Source organism: Adelges cooleyi, unplaced genomic scaffold, assembly GCF_023614345.1.
Source record: "Adelges cooleyi isolate 19-005CV unplaced genomic scaffold, UGA_ACOO_1.1 ACOO_flye_CR_arks_rails_tigmint_CR_PRNA_30, whole genome shotgun sequence".
Taxonomy (NCBI): Eukaryota; Metazoa; Arthropoda; class Insecta; order Hemiptera; family Adelgidae; genus Adelges; species Adelges cooleyi.
In genome coordinates, this window is record NW_026095971.1 from 17064305 (window position 1) to 17083810 (window position 19506).

General features: G+C 29.7%; 1 protein-coding gene across 21 annotated transcripts in view; it reads right to left on the minus strand.

Annotated features, from left to right (window-relative positions):
• LOC126839085 (voltage-dependent calcium channel type A subunit alpha-1) overlaps positions 1–19506 on the minus strand; it is a 138135-nt gene that overhangs the window by 63095 nt on the left and 55534 nt on the right. For all 21 annotated transcript variants that reach the window (XM_050574043.1, XM_050574051.1, XM_050574053.1 and 18 more), the window contains exon 2: positions 16530–16722. In XM_050574043.1, the coding sequence (XP_050430000.1) occupies positions 16530–16711 (182 nt within the window). In that variant the 5' untranslated portion in view covers positions 16712–16722. The remainder of the gene's footprint in view (positions 1–16529; positions 16723–19506) is intronic.

The following is a 19506-nucleotide window of genomic DNA, read 5'->3' on the forward strand; positions in this document are numbered from 1 at the left end:
TGAGCTAATCTTTTTATTACTTGGTTAAGAGATAATTGAGCAATTTTTAACCATTAAATTTAGTTTTATACAAAAAATAAAAAGAGAACAATTTCGACGAGGTTTGTTTGTAACTGAGCGCAATATTCCAAATTTGTAAACTTAAATTTGCTGAAATTTTAGTGTCTTTTTTTTATGTAGAAAATAATGTCGTTTTGACAAATCTTTTCATGTTTTAATCGTAAAATATAATGTGATTTTTGTGGTTAAAATTTTAGAATTGTCAACTTGAAAAATTGTAAAACATACATAATGATATCTCAATAATGTAGTACCACTTAAATTATGGAGTCGTTGGCATAGTGCGATTTCGGTTTTTAGCGCAGGCGTACATACAGAATTGGTCGAGGGAAACACTTGTACCAAGTCTAAAGAAACCTTACAACTGTAACGCATATTAATTTCGCAGAAACTGTATAATATTATAATATAATTGTAATTAATAACGTCGCGTCACCTCATTGAATCGTTAACCATATATTATGTATTAGCTCTGTGTAATTTCAACGTGTTATTCATTACTCAATACAATCAGAAATCGTCTCGCAGTTTGAACGATGGTTATGTTTTCATCGTCAAAGTCCATTGTTCGAGTACGTCTAGTCGGATTCTGTCGAGTGTGTACAGTCCAATGACTAGAACGGTTTCTTACACAGTACACTATATTATGTTGTCTTTATCAGTTTCGCCGTTAAAATTTGCAATATAAATAAGGCATGTGTGCAAATAAACGATCAAAAAAATATCCCTCGTGTACACGTTGTGCAGATAATATATTCTTAAAATAATACATGTATATATACATGTGTTTGTGAATTTGGCAACTCTCCAATGTTTCCGTCTGTACATTAACGATCGGATCGAATGCGATACCGTTCATTAATAATTCACAAGAGTATCAAAAAACTTAACGGTCGTATACGGCGGCAAAGAGCTGTAGTTTGATGTGTGCTATTTGGCAAAAAAGAAAAAAAAAACACTAAAATAGTAGCGGCCACAAATTTAGGTATTGTATTTAAAATAAAAATATGCTTTTCTAAAATATAGTAAAAAAGTGAACTATAAAGTAAAACATAATTTTACTACAAGAACATTTTACCAATCAATTGTAGAACATTTTATTTGAAATGTCAATTACTTTGAAAATGAACTACAATTTTAAATAATGTTAAACATCTTTAATTTTCGACTAAAAAGAAAAGCGTGTTCAACAAAGTCCAAATTCATTGAGTTTAATATTATGAAATGTATGTGTCACACACTAATATTGAACCAAATTTATAGTAAAAAAACGTACATTATCAAACATTATCTAATAAACTTATGAGGGACTTAGTTGAATAGAGCCCACGCTTTTCTTTTTAGTCAAAAATTAAAAATGTTTAACATTATTTAAAATTGTAGTTAATTTTCAAAGTAATTGACATTTAAAATAAAATGTGCTACAATTGATTGGTAAATTGCTCTTGTAGTAAAATATTTTTTTTCCTTTTTAGTGCACTTTTTTATTATTTTTTAGAAAAGTATATTTTTAGAAAAGTTTATTTTTAATTTTATTTTTTACTTTTTGTTCTATTAAAGTTAATTAATAATTGGTGAATATATTACTAAATTCATTTTGGAAGATTTGAAATAAACATGACATTTCAGTGAAACAACCCCCCCTTGTATCACCCTGTGTAGGGCGAACTGGATGTCCGAGTCCGAATATTATTGCAGGATATTGTATTGTTATCTTAGATGAGTGTCTGTGCCAATTTTCAGCCTTCTACAACATCAGGAAGTAGGTTAAATTAAGTTGGTGAGTTAAAAAAAAGCATGTAAAAAAAAGTAGGTCTATACAACAAAAATCGCTCAATAAGAAATTACTTTATACAAATGAAAAATGGCTAATGAACAAGACCGTGCCCAACACAATATATTTTGTCACTTTTGTTTACTATTGCAATATTTGTATATACAAAATTACTAATTTAATCAAAATCTCAACGATTTTCACTTATCTATAATTCGTTTTAAAGGTATCAAAATTCAACACTTCTGTGCTCACTGTTTTACTGTCGCCTAATAAATTGAAAACGATTGAACACAACTCGGATTATATTTTTCTTTTCTTTTAATTCATTTTGCGTTTAGGTGAACGCCTTTTACCACAGACTAAGTTTTTCATTTTTTTTTTAAGTGAAACTTCTTTAGCAAGGTCCAAAAAAAATATGCAACGGAAATGGTAACGTTTTTCGCGCGATACCCAGCCCTAGCGGTCCCACCTAGGACGGCCCACCTGTGGCGATGGCGGCGACGCTGGTAGCTACGATTATTATCGCGGACTATTGTTGTTTATATTGTATATATTTAAAAAAATATTTTGTCACTTTCATTCTGTGATCAGCAGCTTTCCGCGATTCATACTTGTATATTGAAGGCAATTGTGTAGGTATACAAAGTTGACAGGGGAATGGACTTTACATGCAAAAGCCTTCACAAATGAAAGCAAGTGAACTACCAGAAAATTAGGTTGAAGGATAGCAACTAGAGTTAACATTCTGATGTTTTACTGAAATCGAATTGTAGAAAGGACTTGTAGGTTGTCGATAACAATACTTTCTGGAGAATTGACTTTAATAAAAATACGGAGACGATTTAAAACACGATTCACTAAATAAAACAATGACTTTGCGAACACATTAAAATTATGATACCACCATTTTAAATGTCTTGAATCAGTGTGATTCATTTACTTTTTTTGCCAGAAAATCACTAAGCGCTCAAATGCAACGGTCGCGTTTTGAACAACTACTTGAGGCGCCACACAAAAACCATAAGACAGACCTTTTTGACTACCTACATCCGTTGTGAAACGAGAAAAATGTTCTATACCACAATGCTGTTTTTCCTTACAATCAACTAGAAAAATGATGCGGAGAAAGAAATTGTACTGCATTGCTTATCGCTCTAGTTTTGGTGTACAAACTTGCAAACCACGACGTCAGATAACCAAGAGAATGGAAAAAACAAAGTGCCGGAAATATTTCCAGATTGATTACAGGCAAATATTTGGAAAGCTTTGTGTTAAAATTGCCACCAAAAGGTCATAGTTACCAAACAAAACAAGTTCGGCGTAGCTATGTTTGAGTTAGACAAATGTACGTTATTAATAATAATTAATAATACATGGAAAATAGACAGGAATGTACCAATATTGCCTATATGCTACGCCGGCGTAAGACATTCCACTTTAGATTATAGATGACTAAGGTGTGATCAAAATTGTTATCTTTAAAGCAATTTATTGTATGAAATATAAACATCTTAGATAAAAAAGTTTAAAATAAAATGTTTACCAAATAAAATTAATAAAAATAGTTTTTAAGACTAAAGTTAAATTTTATTGGGTAGTTTTGAAGGGTAATTTTAATAGTCAAATAGCAGCATACACATTTTAATTATCTATACAAAACATTATGAAGTAATAAAAATAATGACTGGTCGATAACCAATTTTAATAATTGTTATTTGAATGATTCTTGACTTAATTAAGCAACTGATAATTGTTTAGGTATAACAATTATTTCGTTTACATATACATTATACATTACTGAAAAGTAACTTTTTTATCACCCTAAATTTTATACTTGTAAGCATCATATAATTTGTAATTAATGGACTTAAGTCAAAACTGATTAATACGTAATCACCTCTCATTCGACTGGTTAGTCGTATCCACCTAAATATGTTTTGTTTAAAAACTGCATAACTAAGACCTGAAATCCTTACTGGAGTTGGACACTTAAATTATAAGCAAATAATAATAGTAATAATATAATAATTTTTGTACTTTTAACAAAATGAACAAACTTAGGCCAAACCATCTAAATAAATAATTTATAATAATAATAAAATCAAAAATGGGGGCCGACGTTTGATTTATGGGCAAGTCGGCGTTGTCATTTTTTTTTTTTTTTGTTCTGCTTTGGTTTGAAATTTTGCTAGTCGAAACAATTATTCAAGATAAGCAAACGGCGGCGTAGTAAGTGAAAAATTCATTTAGAAAACCCCTTTAGTCCGTGTGGTTTCCATAATTTGGCAGAAATTGTATAACAGACCCTTACCTCAAGCACTCACAATGACAATAAGCGTCCCACCAGTAATTTACCCCTCCAATCGCGTTTGAGTATACACACCGTACGACCACTCTAATCAATTGAAACCTTACTATATCACATTTTGCCCTATTTCATCCAACCGCCTTTTCGGACGACTTTAATAATTCACCATAACGCATTAAACTGTATCAATTACCATAAAACAAACGATGCTTTTGCCTGACACATTTTATTCTTATCTAGCCTAAAAACGCAAGAGAAAAGAGACCAGGTTTATTATATGTTAAACCGGAGTTTTTTTTTATACATATTATGGAGGTTTATTAAAAAATAACTAGACGACCTAAAAATATTCTAATGCCAGTTTAAAAAAAAAGTAAATTATTGTTGTAGTAATAATAACAACAATGTTGTGTAATATAGTATCAACGTTATTTTGTTATGTACTGCTAATCATTTAAATGAATTGTTTACTATTGTAGAGGGCGAATGAAAGGATTGTCAGAACGGTTTTTTTTTTTGCACTTTAACCTACTTTGGTTATACTGTTTTATTGTAACAAAACATTACCGAAACGCAATCCGTATAGGTAACATTATTACAAAAGAGTTCAAAAAAGAAATAAAATGTCATAATGTATTATGACGCTATTGGGTACAATAACAACGATATACCTATAAAGTATTAGCGATTCTGATCAATTTTGGGGCATTATACGGTTTTATGATGTTCATAAACAATGCAAAAGCACGCAATGAAATGCTTAAACTGATAGACAGGTAAAATAAACTAGCTGCCTCTTTCTATTGGACACCAATTGCCATTATGGTTATTATTTATTGAATAAGGAGAGGCCAGAAAAAACTTACCTGCGTATAATAAAAATTTATCATTATATTAGAAATATACTGCGACAGTAGTAATAAATTACAATTTATTTTTCATAATGTGAATTTTTCGGGATTGGCATTTATCATCTTCAAGTCTTCAACGATTGTATTAGTAATCTATATTTTCTTCTTCTTTTTATTATTTTTTTTTTAGAAAATAGTCCTCCCTTCATTACAACTATTTAGAACTACGGTGAATAGTTAAATAAAATTAGTCATCACAAATAGAATATTCGACTCTATACTATTGTTACTCAACATTGTAACGCATTTTTCTTCGACTTGTCAAATTAAAAAACTTCGGCAAGGGCGCGATGACGTGAAAGTTCCGTTCTTATTAAGTTTAAGGTCGGAAAATAGGTAATAAAATATATCATAAAAAACAAACTTTTAATATTCTCTCGTTTCACTTTTAAAGCTGAAATAATAGCATGCTATTCGAGATCCACCTTTTTTAATGAGTATTTTTAATAAGTTCGGTCAGGTCAAGCTGATCAAGTGACTCCACTAAACTCAAAAAAATCGCAATAAATGTATTGTGCGTTACAGTGCTGTATAATATTATTTTGGGTAAATCCACACTTTGTCTCGACAGCTGTGATTGTAGAAGAATTAATGAAACTCCTTTTAGTTTTAGCATACTGCTAGATTTGAAGTACCTAGAACAGGTTTTTTTCTCCAATATGATAGGATAGGACAAGATAGAACGGGACAGAACAGGATAGGATAAGGTTTGATGACCCTAACAATTTGTATAGGTATTCTTTTGTTAATAGTTTCAGTGCATTATTATAAACTGCCGCGAAAAAAGTAATGTTATTCTCTGCGACCTTATTAAAATTGTTGACTGTTCATTACAACACACGCAAAAACCATATAATTGTGTTATAGTGCTGTATAAAACATGGAAGCCCACAAGCCGGCGATAGTAATTATACTGTGGCGTCATTATATTGTGTAGTATAAGTTAAAAGTCCATCGCGTGTCTATACTCATTGCAGGGACCTCACTCGGAACTCCAAATGTAATAATATTATAATATAATATTATCTTTGCCTGTTATCCGTCCTAGTTGTGTTTGTTAGAAAATTATAACATTATCGGACTAATAATATTAGAATAATATATTCGTTAGAGTCGTACCCTACACGGCCAAAGAGTAATACATACAATATATATTAATTAACTTTTGGAAGGCCAATCGTTTGTGTTGAGCGTAATCGAATTCGGAATTCCAATGACATAATGATAAACATGAGTGACGTGTGTACTTAGGTCGGAACCGAAGTTAAACGATAATGTTAATTATTGCTAGTTGGGTAATATCCTATTATGTAATTGGCTTATAGTTTGGCTTAATTAAAAACGTATGTAACAGTCAGTATATCTGAATTTATACCAAACCAATGCTACTAGTGTATGCAAATGATTATTTCTACTATAAACATCTTCTTTGGTATAGAAGTGATTGCACCTAAGTTTATTTGTGAACATATTACAAATAAAAACAACGATACCGTTCTTTATTTAGCTCGACATATAAATTTAAAAACGGTACATTGAAACCAAAAATCAATGTTTGTATAAGACTTATTAATGTATTTTTTCGTCGTTGTTTATTATAAAACATATTACTTAGATAATTTTACCAAATTTAAATTATTTCATATGCATTACTACAGCATATAGTTACCGCAATAAAAGGCGATTTCATCATACATTCCGACTTGAATGCCTTTTCAACGTCGTGGTACAACAGAGTGACTGATAGAAGAGGGCTTGTCATTGAAAACATTCTGCACCATAATAACTTGGTGATCGCTAATAGGAGGTCAGCATTGACCACGTTTAGAGGTCCGAGAGGAGCCACTAAAATTGATGCTACAATAACCACCGTGGGCCTTGCTGACAGATTGAGAGGGTGGACGGTGATAGTAGACATGAGCGATGGTTCCTACACTGCAACGCCTCAGGAGACAGTCCGGCTCTTGGTGAACACTCTTGTTCCGAACCCTTACCGGAGATTGTTGGGGAACTGGTTTCAATACCACGTTTGATCATTTTTAACTCAAATCGGATTTCAAAAACAAAATGTTTTTTACACAAAAAAAATATTGTATGATTTAAATCTACCGATATTTTTTCTAGTAGGACAAGTAAAAGGCCACTAACAATACTCTACAAAAAAATGGGGATTATAATATTTGTCCGTTTGGCAACGACAAAAAGCAAATTACATATTATAATATCAGCAATATATAAACTATGTTTTTTGTGTGTGTGTTAAACTTGATTTGCCAAGTTTTGACTGGTTGCTTTGTGATTGCGATTGATTTATTCATCGAACATAATAATATGATGTTATTCGTTTATTCCTATTGCCTTCAAATATAAAGTCAGAAATAAGTAGGGCCTATTTTTTAACTATGGACAGATAGAGCCCGTGTCGGTATATAAATACTGCAGTGTACATACATGATAATATATTAGAGATTATTCGCAGGTAATTGGATATCGTAGTTAGATTAAATCCAAAGGATAAATGTATAATTTTCTTTTAACGGGCATTGTATTTTACGGTTAAAGGGTTTTGGATCGTGTCCGAAACGGCCGTACTGGCGCGTGTCGCAAAGGCCTCCGGACCAATCAATATCCGTGACGATCGTCAGGGGTTCCCAAAAAAGTTCTAAGCCCGTGCCAGAGAGAGAGAGGTGCATGATCTAGAGAAACATAAAACATACCTCACTCATCAATAGTTAACAACGAGGGGTCGCAATCCACTGTAGAAATGCAATACCTATTAATTTACTTATGCCTGTCACGCGACCGAGTCTACTAAATATATTTCAATACACTGCACAACTAACAAAACAATATATATATATATATATATATGTATATAAACATTATAACATTGTATTTACAATTTGTATGTGTGTATGAGTTTGTATTCATGTTGATACAACATGAATATTGTAAAACGTAGACGAAGTATGCAAATCTAAAAAAAAAAAATAATAGTTGACTATGTAGGTAAGTTTTTTTTTTACTTACCCTCCAATAGATAGTAGCCTATTCCAAATTACAAATCCCCCTAGCTTAGCCCCAAGTACATCATCTTAATTTTTTTTATTAAAATGGACATTTTTCATTTAAAATATTATTTACACTTGAAAACTAAATAAAATTTTTACAATTAAAAAAATGATTCTTAAAGTTGAACTACGACACATCACAATCATTCTCTTGTTATAAATATTATTGCCATCAAGTTGCAGCCCGTTGAAACTGATAACTTGCTAGAAAACAAATATTATCACGACATATCGAAAGAAAGATTTTTAAGTTTCACATTTTACCTATATGAATCTTTTTCAAATTTAAAAATTGTTGATTAGTTTTTAAGTTAAAATGTTTTATTGAAAAATTAATTTCCCATGTTATTCAAAATTAAAAATCTTAAGGAAGTACTTAGAGTTGAGCTAGGGTTCTGAAATTTTAGGGATTTCTTATTTTACATATATAACCTACTATAAAATGAAAGGGTAAGCCGTAAAAAAAACAGTTCAATGAAAACATGATATTTGTATACTTTTTGTTAAATTATAGTTTTAATTAGGTACATACAGGTAGCAATAATAGTTATTACAAATAAATTGTAGGCACACGAGTGTATTGTATAGATTATATTATTATCAATAGTATAAAAATATGAATTTAAAAACATGAATTCAACTCTTTATTATTTCTTACTATAGAATAATAATTATGGATAGCATACAAATGTAATACAAGTACGATGGAGAGGAGTTATTCTTTCTTTATTTGGTTTTGAACTTGAAGGGTCGTGAAATTCAGAATTGATGGATTGTTTGCAAGAGACGCCCTTACCTATTATACAGTGTATTATAGAAGTATATAGTAGGTATACTATGTGTTGTCACCGTCATCAACCCCTCCCTTCATCCACCCACTGTCTTCTATTAACGGCCCCGTCGTTTCTATTGACAACAAATGCAATTCGAGGCAAAATAATAAATGTCTAATATTATAATGACACAGTAAATAAAGTACTGAATCATAGTGAATAAAAGTAGGAAAACAAAATTATCATTTATTTTAATGATCGAGAAATTGTACCGAATCATCACTTGAAAATAATGATTTATTTTTATTAAAAAAAAAAATAGTTTATATCCAAATAATATGATTGATTATTATAACACTGAAGTTAAAAAAAAAGTGTCATTTCGGAATTACTGCGAAGAGTCAAATTTATTCATTGTTCGTTTTACATAAACAATTATTGATACTTGTATTTTTTGGAAAATAATTTGTTGGTTTTATGGAAATTTTATTTATTGTTTACAGAAATAATGTTACTATAATATTGATTTTATGTACAGGTGATTTTTTTATAGAATCTATCTGAAAACAACTGTTGTCCTGTTAAATTATTAAAATATTATAATAAATGAAACGTATCATACAATCGTGTCTTATAATGCCATATAAGTAGGTAAAATAACTGTTTTGAAACTGAGTTAGACAAATACTATTTCAGGAAAAGTTAAGGGGATTTTCTTGAAAACTCTAAAAGTGTCAATTTGAAGCCCTGGGAGACTAATGTATCAATTTTATTTCAATACATTCGCAATCATCTTGTGTTAACCATATTTTACAAATATTGGTAAAAAAAAGTGTTTAAACGGCATTGCCTTTACCTATAATATGTGTATTAGGTTCCGTTGATTAACATTATTAAAGTAATAATTATAATTTAATATAGGTACTGTAATTGTTATTTTAAAACAAAATGTTCATGTATGATTTTTGTTTAATGGTTGATTACTAGTTAATTACTAAAATCAAAGCGCTTATTTGATACAAACAATTCTTTAGTGTCAAAGAGTTATTTTGCTTCTTATTATTGTTAGAAGAAATGTTTTTTTTTTAATTGATTTAAATCATGTCTGTGCTCCGACTTTCTTCTGCTACTTTCGAACCTGCCTTTGTCTTATAACTTCTAATATACTTTTTATATCTGTCTACTGAAAATCCATTTATCTTAGGGTTAAATATAATAATAAGACAAAAAAAAATGTAAAACAAAAACCGTTATCGTACCAGTGTTTTATTTATTTATTTATTATTTAAAATCACGGACTTAAGTCCAATTACAAAGAATATATGACAGTACATAAAGAAATATATAAAGTTAAGGATAAATTAACAAAAAGAACAATAATTAAAGAATATTTACATTAACAAAATATATCTAAATCGCTATTAACACTATTACCGGTGGTTGACAAAATATTAACTGAAGAAGATGACTTATAAGTTTGTGGGTAAAATGGAATATGAAATAAAAAAATATTACGTGTGTTACGTGTATGAACCTTAAAATTAATCTGACTTAACAACAATGAGTCGTCAATATTGTTATTTAATAGTTTTTTTAAAAAAGAATAATAATAATCAATTCTTCTACCTTAAAGAGATTTTAGATTAAAAAAATTAAGAATATCGTTATAACCAGAATGCTGAAGCCTTTCTATGTTACATTTGAGGCAAATGTATCTGAGAACGTTGTTTTGGACACCTTCGATCAGGTTAGAATGGCCAATATTACGAGTTTCCCAAATAATCGTTGCGTATTCCAAATGAGATCTTATCAGCGATGTGTATAAACATTTAAAAGCTATTGGGTCGTTAAATTTAGAGCAATTGCGTTTAATTAGGCCAAACATAGAAAGGGATTTATTTTTAATGGATAATACATGATGGTTAAATAAAAGTTTGGAATCAAAAAATATACCAAGATCTTTAATTAAGGAGCAACGTGAAAGTTTAAGATTAGAGACAATAAGTGTAACTAATAGGATTTTTTATTTAAAAGAATGAAATAGATTGGCATTTAGCTATATTTAAAGACATCCCGTTACGAACGCACTAGTTTTTAAAACTATCCAAGTCCCTTTGTAGCAAATCAGAATCTGATGGCGACTTAATGAATTTAAATATCTTAGCGTCATCTGCTAATAATAAAAGTTTTTCAGCCGAGTCTGCAACCACGAAAGATCATTTTCATGTCTCGCTGAAGTACCGAATAAGTTTAGAGTAGTGGTGGAATTATAGATAATGATATAGTATATTAACAAGCGGTAACAAGCTAGTATAATAAAACGTTAAGTTTCTGGCTAAAATTGTAGTGTTTATTATCTGGCTTAAAACAATTCATAGAGAAATTGCGCTCTTAAACAGTTTTGAATTTATTATTAAGTTCTAATTTGAACGTTGAACGTGCAACATATCTCTTATCTCAAATAAGCGTTCCCCTATTTCCACCTCCAACCCATCTCCGTGTGGTAACGCTTTTTTCGTTACGCTTTTTTTCGGTTAAATACCGGCTAATTCTCACCCCCAACCCCAACTCCATTCCCACCCCATTTCTTTTTTGGTAACGCTCTTTTGGTAACGCTTTTTTCGTTACGCTTTTTTTGGTTATGTGCCAGAGCTAAGACATGAAAATGTCAATATGTTTGAATATTTAATGGAAAAACTATATCATTTATAAACAAGTTACATAAAAGTGGTGATAAATGATCCCCTTGAGGGACACCGGAAGTTACTTTAATTTCCTTAGAAATATAGTTTTTAAATATTACACACTGGTTTCTTTGGGTGAGGAAAGAATGGAACTAAGATAATAATGGGTCAGCAAAACCAATCTTCTTGAGTTTTATAATTAGTAAATGTCTGTATATATTACATCTGTTTGTTCGCCTTTTGTAAAATAATTAAGTAAGAATTGTTTGAAGGATATAAGATTAGTAACGGTTGATCTCTTGTGAACGAAAGCCGTGCTGTTGTGGTATAAGAATATTTTTAAAGATAGGAGTTAACTTAGAATTTACAATTTTGGAAAATAATTTCGGGATAATAGATATTTTTGATATAGGCCGGTAGTTAGAAATTAAGTTCTTATTACCTTCTTTAAATGCAGGGTTAATAAAAGTAGATTTCCATAATGAGGGAAAATAACCATTATGTAGTGATTTATTAAAAAGATATTGAGTTGGGCGAGAGATAATAAATCTACAATTATACAAAAAAATCAGTGATAAGCCGTCTGGCCCAATAATTGCAGTATTATTATTTAAGATATTTAGTTCTGAAAAAAACATCAAGAAGATTAATTTCACAGTTGGTGATTGGATCAAATGTTTCATGCACTGGGTAGGAATAAAGAGTGTTTGTTAAAGTATTATTTTTCTTTTTATATACGGAAGAGAAGTATATACTAAATAAGTCAATTATGCTTTGAGCATCGTCGGCTAAATTACCATTGAAAGATAAAGAGCTAGGGAAACTTGGAGAAGATCTAATATTTTTTATAAAATACCAAAATTTTTAGGGTTGGATTTAAAGGAGTGTTGAGTGAATTTTTAATAATTGGAATAATCTATTTTACTTTGATTTTTGCATTGTGAACGAAGTAATGAGAATTTAAGATATTCATAATGATCATTAGATTTTTTATAGGATGCGTGTGCGATTTTGTAGTTTAAATTCCACAAACTATATTGTAATGTATTACAAATGGTGAATTCTATACAGCGACATTTGACTAGCAATATATTGGCGCATTGCTGATACATATTCATCTGGAACCATTATTTAGAACGATATACCTTCATTTATAGTTTGGAACTGAATCAAAACGTACTTTATCAAACATACTATTCTACAATATAAATAATACAATATAAATATATAGAAATTTCAGGAAATTCGTGAGAATATAATACTAAATATTGAATAATACTAAAATATTGTCATCATGTATGTATAATACAATGAGAGGAGTGATGACGTAAGCGATACAAGTACATATAAACAGGAAGTGTTCTTGGAACGTCGTGGCGACAGGTTGTTGACTACGATAAGATAGACTCAAGAACAGAGAGGATATCATGAAATATGTGTTTAAATAGCAATTCGATACACTATTAACAGCATTGATTTCTATAGCAGGCAGACAGGACTCTTCAAAATGAGTTTTTGACTTATCTAAAGTATAGGTGTAAAAATGCGGCTGAGCAGTGATAAGTTTATTACTAAAATTCAGTATGCTTGTAAAAACAAAAACTAGCTATCGACCAATAATTAAATTAAGAAAATTTATAATAAGAACGTATGTTCTTAAAAATACAGTGAGTTACTAACGCTAATAAATCACTACTTTTATAATAATTAAATATTATCAATAATAATTATTGAATATATCGTAAACTTTCATAAAAAAGTAATTTACATTTCAAAAAACTAGTCTAATAGCTTGTTTATAAAAATAAAAAAACGTCTTATTAGATTAGTAGTATAATCACACGGTAGGACTGCAAAGTTTTAAGCTTTTCTTAACATAAAATACAGTTAAAGTTTTTACATTTTTTGTACCTACTTTTTAACACTTACATTAATTGAAATGGTGTAAATCAATTAATTTAAAGTGTAAAATATCCATTAAAAAAAAAAAATTAAAATACATATTATCTGTAGGTTTTTTAATTAAATTACAGGTAGAAAAAAGGATAGCACTAAAAAGTTTCCATGAAATGAGCGGGGAAAATTATTATAAGGGAGTTTCTTTCTAAACGTTATTGAAATACAGAAACTTGTTTCATAACTTTTACAATAATACTTTAAACGAAAATTAAAAATGTACATTAATTAAGGTATTATTGAAAAACCTATAACTGTTAAACTCAAATAAATAATTCAAAAATATTGTCAGATAACGTGTTTAAGAATACTGTAATTTGAGTGAGCAGTTCTCGACCAAAAGCACACAGAAGTAAACAGTAAGCTCCCTCTATCCGTCTAAGCTTTGAAAGTACATGCATATGTACAACATGCCATCTATCGTCAACGGCGAGAACGTTCAATGCTAAAAGTCTCCACTAGAGTTTGCTAAATGATAAAATACCAAATTCCTAAACCATTTTATTTTTTTTATGTTATTTTTTAAATTCGTTATGAATTATAACACAATAAGTATTACCATTGAGTATATATACTCAATGGTATTACATTAAAATCTGTTAAAATGACTTTATTAGTTTTTTAAATAGTTATTTACACGGTAACATGTAGTTTTTTTAGTATTTATAGATAATCAAATATCTATCCACAACGTAATTTCATCTGAACCGTACAACGAAATTGTCAAAAAGTGACATAATATCATTACTTTTACACGTTAAACATAAATCGTTCAGACTTTCCAAAGTCATAAGGCTATATTTTCATTTAGGGTCGTCTGTTTATAATTATAAGCAATATTGATCACAAACTTATTTGCAAAGTAATTAATTTGTGGTTCCCTTCACGTCGGGTTTTATCTTTCTTAATTACAGTACTGTTGTTTAGTCATTTTTTGAGTAATAAAATATTTTTATTGAAATAAGAACTAATAACAATAAATGGTGTCTCAAATGGATAGCACATACATATGTCAATGTACTCCAGTAAAATTATAATAGAAAACTCATCAACTCACTGCCTTAATAATTATAAAAAAATGCGTTAAACTTACACAATATTATAATATAAAATCTTTTACATACTCGAGCAAAAAGTTTCTTAACGCAAATTTTGCTTTATAGTGTACATAACTTGTTTGATTTTAACTGAAACCACGCATATAGTTTGAAAACATGTAGTTTTGAAATATTGAAATGTCTTAATGCGAAACTTGAAATAAGTTTGGCTTTTAACTGGATAGCTGTATAAGTGAAGTAGTTGCTTTTGAAAATAATGCGGTTTGTGAACATATTATTATTGTGTACCGACTTAATCAAATGGTAGAGTGAACACAAACAAATAATTGCTTATCTAGCTTTAAAAAGAAACATGTAATTCTCTCTAATTTAGGTTTATTCGATATTATTCTAAAAGTTGATTTACTTCAATCGTATGTGGCATTTTTTAAGTAAGAAATTCATACCTAAAATTGTAGCCAAGCTTGTCAAACGAAAACGCCATCTCTAGATAAACAAATTTCAGTTAAGTTTAAATACTAATTCAAAAAACTATAAACGTTAGCCAAACGTAGCTAGACTATGAACTTTTAAAGTCTTTTTGTAATCCATGTTAATATATTTTATTCTTAGTCTTTCTACCTAGGTTAATAGGTATGAAAACAAATTATGAATTTAATAATGTATATTAATACTCGTATCGGTCTAAGAAACATTTTAACCTTCACTAATATGCACTTTCAGCGTAATAAGGGTCATAAATAAAACGGAAGTCACTGGGGTGTGGATTTATAACGAACGTTTAAGTAATAAATTGCCATAATAAATACACACATGCAAGTATAACACTCCTGTTCCGTTGAATTATTAAACTAAAAGCTCTCCGATCCACTCTCTGTAATCAGCTTAAAACAAATTAACTTTTCATGCGAACATTAAATTTGAAAATATTTGCACGCGTTTTCCAGGGGAAGATAACCAATATGCACATAAGTACGGCGGATTTTGAGTAAAGACATTTCTTTAAGCCCAACACTAACGTTTGTATCTATGCTATTTTAAGTGCTACTTACAGCAGGTATTCATGGACATAATATCATACCATACCATTACAACACTCATTTTGTTGTACACGAAACAATAATGAAATTGTGTGACCTTTTAATTAGGTATTTATGCCCTTTTTTTTAAAAAAAAAATAGCAGTAGTTCAACAATAATACAGTTTTGACCCAATAATTTTATATTTTTTATACACGACCTATATGTTTTTAAGACCGCATTATTATTTATTACTATTAGTTAGTCAACGGATTCGCTGAGAACAAGACAAAGGTATGCTATACAAATTCAATATGTCTTTTTTACTTATAAACTATATACGTTAAGATAGAAAGAAACATTGAAAATATTTAAAACAGATAAATATAATAATTTGTAGCCATCCGTTGTAAATCCGGCATGTCCTACGTTAAAAATATATATATATGTTTATGTAAAAAAATCATGTTCGGTTCAGAAATATTATATTCGATGAATTAGATAATTAATGTTTAACGCTTTAAATCCTCCCGGACAAGCAAAATGGGCTCTGCGTAACTATGTTTTGGTTGGAAAAATATTTAAAAAAGTTTTTATGGCTGTGTAATATTCTGATAAAAATATTTATTCTAAATTACCATTAAAATATAAAGAACGCAATATGAAAATTTATAGTTTTTCGCTTAAAACTAAGAATTAGCGTCCGCTAAACATATTGTTTACTATTCCTATATTTTGATTAATAACTAATGGCGCGGCCTTATAATTATGTCAACATAAAACCTAGTCAGATACTATAATAGTCGTAAACCAATATTTTTCATTGCATATCAAACACGTGGATAACCACATGATGTAAGTACGCAGTAATGATAATAGTGTATACATATTTTTTACAATTGTTCTACTCACATGATGATATCTCCTAGTTTGATTCTGGTTTGAATGAGTGCGCACGTTTTGTGATCCGATGTGGTCACGGCCCGTCGTCTTCTCCTATACCGAGGGCTCCCCGGTCCCCCAGAATAGGGTACCGAGGGGGAGCTCTCTCTCCGTCGTAGGCTCATGTGCCTACCGACCACGCCACCCAACATCACTTTGCCACCTGTTCACACAAAACGTAAAAAACATGATAAATAAACAATTTTATTTATACAATTCAAAGCAAATTTTTATCTATCTATAAACTTGTTGCGAACAGTTCATTTGACAGAGAATAAGGTTTTAACTGATTTACAATCTTCTGTACTCTAAGTTACTCCTGGTGTCTCGGATCCATTGTAAGTAGTAATAATTTGAAGTGTATGTGTCTACAAAATGTATAATATATGTACAGCTAGCATTGTGATAGCAAACAAAATGTTTGACCCCAAAAGATTTGTTTGCTAACGTCGTCACTCGTCAGCACTTAGGAAGTTCCTTTCACGGATTTGAAAAACGGTTGTCGAGTCAGGGGGTATTGCACAATCTTTATTCTATTATTCGACCTGTTATTTTTCCTCAGACAAACAACGATCCATCATTTTCATTCTAGCGAACTCGTGAGAAGTTTATACTAATATTTACATACCGCTATGTTTAAATTAGTTTGTCTTTTTAAGTTTTTAATGCGGTCTGCAATTTCAACTTTGATTACTTGAATAGTAATCAAAGTTGCATACAAAGTTGTTTATGTTACATGTTACACATGTAACATAAAAATAAATTCAATTATATTTACTCATAATATCAGAATATTGTATTTTATTAACAGCAATCAATTTGTACTAATCGAAAAACGATTAGCATATTATACAATGAAACAAAAGATGAGACGGTTTTTTGACAAACGATTCACTGCATTTTAATTATTGAAATTATTTTCAATAATTATTATTGTCCATTTATGTTAATTTTAAAGGCTTTTTTTACCTCAAATGCAACTGTTTTGTTCAAAGCTACAAAAAAATTTACAGCGTGTGAATGCCGAATTTTTTTTTTTTTTCACAATTTTAGGATATAATAGCTGGAAAAGTGACAGCTGGCACTGACGAAATAAAAAAAAATCCATTTAAGTTACATTTATTCGAAATTTAACAAAGCTAGTTACCAGACTTTTTATCTGATTTTTTCTAAAAAAACTGCCAAAAATCCATGAAAATGGCTTCAGTACAGTCATTTAAAGAAATCAAAATATTACAAATAATAAATAAGCCTTAATCGAAATTGAAATGGTGTTTTTAGGATAACTATTTTAACGATGGATAATACTTGCTTTTTTAGGATAAGTAAAAATATGTAAGCCATGTATTTTGTAAAGACCAAAATAACCTTAAAAATGTATTTCCCCTTGGTAAATATAATCACAGGAACTCTGAATAGTGGTCATATCAGATCCTAATTCTTACCTAATCTAAACTAACTGCATGTAACTGTAACTAAACTGCATGTACAAAAGTTAAATAATCAACCCGTTTCCACTCCATTAAGGGTAAAATGCAGGTCTTTGACGGCACGTCTCAAGAAATCTCACCAAACAACTTCAAGCTATTTCGTTAATATGTTTAAAAAAATATGTTTGAAAAAACACCGTCCATTAAAGTTGTTAAAGATAATTTGAAGTTTTTAAATGAAATACACACTAAAAAATAACGCCTAAAGATAGTGCTTAAGACATTTTCGGTGTGATGTTTATTACAAGAACGGGGCAACACGCCCATTTTTCGCCATCGATGTGTCATTCAGCGACAACGTCGATGACTGCTGACGTCACCTCAACACTCATTAACATATTAACATAACTCAACACTACCGTCCAAGGACAACTCCCCCTATCCCCCTCCATAATAAAGTAGTATAAAGCAACACTTTACTGTAATATGTTTGAATTTGCACATTATTTAATAATCATTCAATTTTTAGATAAATTCCATCCAAAAGAAGTTAGCACACAGTTAATCTAATATATTTTTTATCTAATACTTATAACACAGTGATGTTGACTTCGGATAATGCGCCAACCTCAAAGTGTAATATGTGCTCATTTTTCAAAAACAACAAAAATACGCGTACAATTTAACTATATATTTGGTTGTTATCTTTATACAATTTATTTCCAATGAAATACTGAGTGATCGTTACCAATAAGCGTCTTGTTGTTTAGAGTTTTTATGCCGTCGTGTAATGAATTTTAATGATATATTAAACACTCGTCTCTAAATATTTTCCAGATTTTAATGTTTTTTATAATTACAAACAAAACGTGACAGTTTAAAATATAGTTAATATTAAATCTCAAATTATAAGAAGCGGGCTAACAAATTTACTTACACCAAAACCATGTTAAGCTATTATAATTTTATTTTGTATCAACTCGTCGTGAAATGTTAAAATAAAACAATAATTTGACTTATAATTAACTTTTGAATCAACTGAGTCAAATTGTCTTATACGATTTCATCAAATAATGAAGCGCAATTGCCGTAATTTACAAGGTTATGATCCGTTTCTTTCATCAAGACAATTGCCACTAAAAACTTGCTATATAGATGGATTACGTGCACTCAAATACACATGTCAGCAAAAGGTCTTTGTACAGATGATTCGACATAAAAATTCATCTGGACGAGGGATGTAAAAAAAACACACATAATAGTAATACGCACGCAGTAGTTGATCAAATAAGAAATCGGTTAGGAAAACTTTTTATTAAAAAAAAAAACAAAAAATAGATTAATAAAAAGTTGCCAACACAAGACTTTGGGGACTGTATTCAATTTAAAAAAAAACTTGGTTTAATTGTGCTATTTTTTTCAACATTTATTGAAAAAAGTTATGACAATATTTATAGTGCTTTTAGAATAATAGCTGTAGGTTTCGTTAGGTTTAAATAAATAAAAAAATATGTAAA